The 6,000-nt window shown below is 46.0% G+C and overlaps 1 protein-coding gene across 1 annotated transcript in view; it reads left to right on the top strand.

Moving 5' to 3' along the window:
- Positions 1–452: 452 nt before the first annotated feature.
- stmn2 (stathmin 2) overlaps positions 453–6,000 on the top strand; it is a 33,710-nt gene continuing 28,162 nt past the window's right edge. The window contains exon 1 of the mRNA XM_003219556.4: positions 453–719. Within this exon, the coding sequence (XP_003219604.2) occupies positions 701–719 (19 nt within the window). The 5' untranslated portion in view covers positions 453–700. The remainder of the gene's footprint in view (positions 720–6,000) is intronic.

Raw genomic sequence — 6,000 nt, 5'->3', positions numbered from 1 at the left:
ATAAAGTTTTATTATTATACATGAACACACACTTTCTCTCCCTGGCTTGTCTTATTGGTACCACAAAGATGCCATCCCTGCATAAAGGAATATATATATCTTCCTTTAGACAAGGCAGGGGAACAAAGTGTGTTTACCTGCATGTATATCTAATATATGTATACATTTTCTCCCCCTGCTTTGCCTTATTAGTACCACAAAGCATGTTCAACCGCCCTCCCTGCATGTTTTACAGATGGCAACAGCTAGAGTTTTCAAGACCAATGGGCTTTTCATGCCAGGCGTTGAGCATTTGACATGGAATGTACTACCCAAGCCCAAGTCAAGGGGGGAAGCCACCGTCCGGAGCCCATTCCCACTTCAAACTGCGTCCTGGCCCTTTATACTTGGGCACCAGGGGCAGATCAATATTTAATTCTGGCAGATTCCGGCTCTGCAGGAGTCATGTCAGGGGAGCTCTGGAGCCAATCTGCTTGGCTTGAGGAGTGATCATTATTCCGGCTCCTGCCTGGGGCTCCTGCTTTCGCTCAGCCCTCTGTGCTGACTCAGTGCCTTAGTCTGCTCGCTCGCCGCCCCTTCCTTCCTTCTCTCTCTCTCTCTTTCTCTCTCTCTCTCTCTCGCTCTCTCCTCTGCCGTCGCCGGACCGACCTCTCTCTCTGCCTTCGCCCCTCGGAGCAGCATCCGCACCCCACACCCGACCATGGCGAAAACTGCGATGGGTAAGGACCGAGCGGGTCTTGTCGCCTTCGTCTTGCACCATCCAGCCTGGCTTGACTGCCGCATTTCTTGAGTGCCAGCCTCCCGCTGTCCTTGGTGCTGCATTCAGGCAACAAGGAGGAGAGCGCACATTCATTTTCCCACTGTCATCTTCATTACGATTATTGGATCACTTAGCTTTGTTGTTATTTTAACGCAGAAGCAAAATCGCTGGATAATAATTCGAACTCTTAAGCTTGGGAGACACCTTAAAGGGATTCTTTGGGAGTGATTTTGCAATTTGAATGGATCGTTTAGCACTAAATCCTTGTCCAGGGCTTCATTTAGTAAACAACACTCTTCTAGAGACCTGCAGTGATAACTAGAACGATGGGCATGTGGCAATGAAATAGGTTCTACCTTGTAGATTGGTTACCTTTCCCACCTCTGCCATACACAAAGCAAAAGCAAAACACTGGGTTCTGGAACGGGCTGTATGGCCATGTTCCAGAAGCTTTCTCTCCTGACATTTATGACAGGCATCCATAGAGGTTGTGAGGTATGTTGGAAACTAGGCAAGAGAGGTTTATATATCTGTGGAAGGTCCAGGGTGGGAGAAAGAACTCTTGTCTGTTAGAGGCAAGTGTGAATGTTGCAATTAATCACCTTGATTAGCATTAATGGCCTCACAAGCTTCATTCCTGCCTGGGGGAATCCTTTGTTCGGAGGTGTTAGCTGGCCCTCAATGTTTCATGTATGGTATTCCTCTGTTTTTAGGTGTTGTTCTTTATTTATCGTCCTGATTCTAGAGTTTTTTAAAATACTGGTAGCCAGATTTTGTTCATTTTCCTAGTTTCCTCCTTTCTGTTGAAACTGCCCACATGCTTGTGGATTTCAATGGCTTTTCTGTGTGGTCTGACATGGTGTTTGTTAGAGAGGTCCAGCATGTCTGTGTTCTCAAATAATGTACTGTGCTTCTGGAATATGGCTGTACAGCCCGGAAAACAACTCACAGCAACCCAGTGATTCTGGCCATTAAAGCCTTCAATAGCACAAAAAAAATCTTGTCCTCCTTTTCTGGTTGTGGGTTTTTTTGGTGGGGGGGAGTAGGGTTATGGTTTCCGTGGCACCGTTTCCCAGAAGGGCCCCAAATCCTGCAGCAGTGCCTCCCGCAAAGCTGAGCAGGTGGATACCAAGGAGAAGGGCATGAAATACTAGAAACGTGGGGTTTTTTGCGAGAAGCAAAAGGGGATTTGTGAGAAGAAGAGTGCCCGCCTTACAGTTCCTTTGTGTCCGCAAAAAGGGAGAAAGAAATATGGATGGTTAGGGCAGGTGTTGGGTGTTGTTTGTTTGTTTCTTTCCGTGTCGGGTGGGGAGTGGGCGGCGTGGGCTTCCTTTGTGTCCGTGGCGCCGGGCGTTTCCGACCGAGGCGCACCTGCGGCAGAGATTGCGCCGCCCCACGCCACGCCACGCCACGCCACCCTTACTTTCACAGCAGCAGCAGCAGCAGCATCCGCCCCGCACAATGCAGAGCCAACGCCTTCCTCCAGCCACGCCAGGAAAGTCCACACACACACACACGCCCTTTCGACTGCGGGGCAGCCAAGAAAACCCTCCTTTCTCCTCTCTGCCAGAGTGTTAGGGCTCTTATTCTCGTTCTATTATCCGTCATTCATCTTGATGGTTTGTTTGGGCTCCTTTCTTGGTGTCCTTTCTCCTCCCTCCGCCTTGATCTTGCACCACCTGGAGAAGGATGCAGCTCAAGAGACCCCCGAAGTAGGTCACCGGCTTTGGGACCTCTTCCTCCTCCTTTCCATCCCTATAAGGACCCCACCCCTTTGTATATCTCCCCATCCACCCTGCTTCGGAGCCCAGCCGCGATTTAATGGTTATTTTGTCTGGATAGAGGGAAAGTTGGGGTTTTTCCCCTCTCCCTCTCTCCCTCCCTCCCTTGGTGCAGGCTCCTGGCAGCAGCCACACCCCTGCCTCCCTCCCTTCCTCTCTCTGCCTCTTTCCCTCTCTCTCTCTCCCTCCAGAAAAGGACCTTTGCGGCGTCCCCAAGGCCTCCTCCGGAGTCGGAGTGACAGCTCAGACCCCCCAGCAGCCTTTGAGATTTACCCCAAGGGGGCAAATGAATCTCAGATCAGAAAATGCCCCCTGGAAGAAGACAATGGCTGGCATCCCCTCGATTTCTCAGCCTTGTTTTTCCTTTCCTGTTTCTATCTCACTAGGCGGGAGTTTTCCTCCTGAATCTGCAATAAACCTGATAAAAGGTTATTGCCCGGGGCAGTTACAAAGAGGACTGGGTTGGTTACCCACACACCTTGAAGGGATTATTGGTAAAATCCAATAATTTTTTTTTTACAAAAAAGGGGGGAGGGAAGATGTCTGGCGAGACAAGGAAGAGATCAAAACTCATATACATCACTGGTACTACCTTTGGTATTATTCACAGGGACACTATGGGGAAATCTCTTCCATGTGTTGCCAAAGGCTTATTTGAGAACACAGAAATGCTGGACCACTCTAACAACCACCATGTCAGACAACACAGACAAGACATTGAACTCCACAAGCATGTGGGGAATTTCAACAGAAAGGAGCAAACAAAATCTGGCTACAAGTATTTTTAAAAACTTCAAAACCACGACAGTAAATAAAGAACAACACTCTGAAAACAGGGGGATTCCAGACATGAATCAATCAGGCCCAGCTAACACCTCCCAACAAAGGATTCTCCCAGGCAGTGAACAGCCAGACTTTGAAGCTGCAAGGCTACTCAATGCAAATCAAGGTGGCCAATTAAAACATTCACACCTGGCTCCATCAAACAAGAGTTCTTTCTCCCACCCTGGACATTCCACACATATAACCCCCCCCCCTTGCCTAGGTTCTAACAACCTCTGAGGATGCCTGCCATAGATGCAGGCAAAATGTCAGGAGAAAATGCTTCTAGACCATGGCCATACAGCCTGGAAAACTCACAGTGATTGTGGCCATGAAAGCCTTTGACAACACAAACTGTATTTGTGGTAGGGAAAAGGTTATTGCCTGGGGCAGTTACAAAGAGGACTAGGTTGGTTACCCACACACCTTGAAAGGATTAAAAAAAATCCTATTTTTTGCAAACAAAGGGAGGGAAAAGGTGTCTGGAAACTGGGAGCGGCAAGGAAGAGTTCAAAACCCATATTTCAGATACACCATTATGCATAGGGCACTGTGGGGAAATCCCTTCCACTGGTTATTCTTACTATTATATTTAGACCCTTGACTTCCCTCTTTGGAAACAAAAGCTTTATTGTGTTGTCGAAGGCTTTCATGGCCAGAATCACTGGTTTGCTGTGAGTTTTTGGTGTCTGGCCATGTTCCAGAAGCATTCTCTCCTGACATTTTGCCCACATTTATGGCAGGCATCCTCAGAGGTTGTGAGGTCTGTTGGAAACTTGGCAAGGGAGGTTTATATATCTGTGGAAGGTCCAGGGTGGAAGAAAGAACTCTTGTCTGCCCAATGTAGCAATTGGCCATCTTGATTAGCACTGAATAGCCTGGCAGCTTCAAAGTCTGACTGTTTCCTTTGTTCCTGAGGCTGACCAGCCTCTTGGTCATTTCTTCCCATTTTGCTACCTTAGTCCATAAAAGATCCTTGACTTTCATGGGACACCCTACTTCTTTTGGGCTTAAGGTGCTCTCCTCCATTGGGAAACAATGCTCACCTGGTGGCAGAGAGGGCTTTGTTATTCAGAAGAGAAAGGCATGAGATTGCTGTTTGTGCAAAGGCAGTCAGTCAGACAGGAGCCAAAAGAGTCTGGCCAGCCCTGCAATGCTGGTCTGGTATTTTTCTCCTCTCTTCTCCTCGCAGTCAGTGATTGATTATTTCTGCAGGAGGCTCCTGATCATAATTCTGTTGCCATGGCCAGAAAAAATGGCTCTTACTTGTCTGAACCATAGCATGTAAGCTTAAATGCAGGCAAATTGTGGGTGGTGATCCTTAAATGCACCCAATGATGAATCCAGCCCTGGCACCCTATTATTCCACCCTTCCTTACCAAGACTAATTTGCCAGCCAAACCAAATACAAGATGCTTCTGAAATGAACCAAAGATCATTAATCGCCTCGCCTTGTAATCAGCGCCTTTCTTCTCTTCTTCCTCTTTAAATTCTATATGGCTGTTGTGTGCCAACTGGCAAGCTTGGGTACACGAGACTGATTCTGCACAATAATCCTCCATTTCTTCCTTCCCACAATGTGGATGAAAAGGGTACGGCTGCCATGTTATGTCTTCACTGAGTTTCAATGTCTTATCTACGAACATATATTGTGATGGGAAGAGTATTGTCTGTTCAGTTTTAGACCTTTAATGCAGCTGTTAAAAGCATAAAGGCTTTATAGGGAATACAAATTGCCAGAAAATATCTTAAAGCAGGAAGATGAAGCTGATTTTCTGGAGAAAACACAGAGAAAGAGCTCTCATGTCATTCATTGTTTTGTGTATTTTTAGGAAGGTGTCACAGAAAAATCAGTATATCAGAGGATTACTAATACACAATGAACTAAGTATAGACTTCACAACAAATTTATATTATTGTTGAAACATGCCAGTGTTCTTTCATGCATGTAACAGATTAGCAAAACCAGCTCAGTGGTGAAAATATGAATTCTGAGCCTTGCAGCTCAACCAAGTTTTGTTCATTGACTTAATTCCTGTACTATGATCAGAAATGGGGCCTGTTTATACACCACATGTAGCACTATGATTCCACCTTAACTACTGCAACTAGATAGAAAGAAAGAAAGAATCCTGGCTTTGGTGGGATGCTAGAACTCTAAAAATCCTTCCTAAACTACAAATCCCAGAATTCCATAGGATGAAATCACAGTGCTGTATATAGTGTGAAAGGCCCCCTAGAATTTGCCCCAAGTCAATAGGATGATACAAATGTGCACTCCCTTTTATATCTAAGGGGGAAGAACCTAGCTCAATGAAGGTGCAGACTGCTGGATGAGATGAGTGCAGCTGGACAGATGCTTTTATAAATCTCACCAAGCAGAATACAACAGGGAATGCCTGTTTCAATGTTTTACCCTGTCATCTTTTATTATTTAGACGCCATATGTTCTTTGGAACAATTCGATGAACAATTTAGCTGCTTTTTTGGAAAGTTAGTTACCCTTTGTTTAGAGAATCTTACTGTTAGGTATGAGTCACTACAGAACTTGAAAAAAATTACATTTTGGACCTCAGTGTTATGACTTGCAGTCAGATTCTGAAAATCATCCATTTCCCCTCTAAATTGTAGGATGAA

This window comes from Anolis carolinensis, chromosome 4 (assembly GCF_035594765.1).
Source record: "Anolis carolinensis isolate JA03-04 chromosome 4, rAnoCar3.1.pri, whole genome shotgun sequence".
Taxonomy (NCBI): domain Eukaryota; kingdom Metazoa; phylum Chordata; class Lepidosauria; order Squamata; family Dactyloidae; genus Anolis; species Anolis carolinensis.
This window is presented reverse-complemented; position numbering and strand designations above follow the sequence as displayed.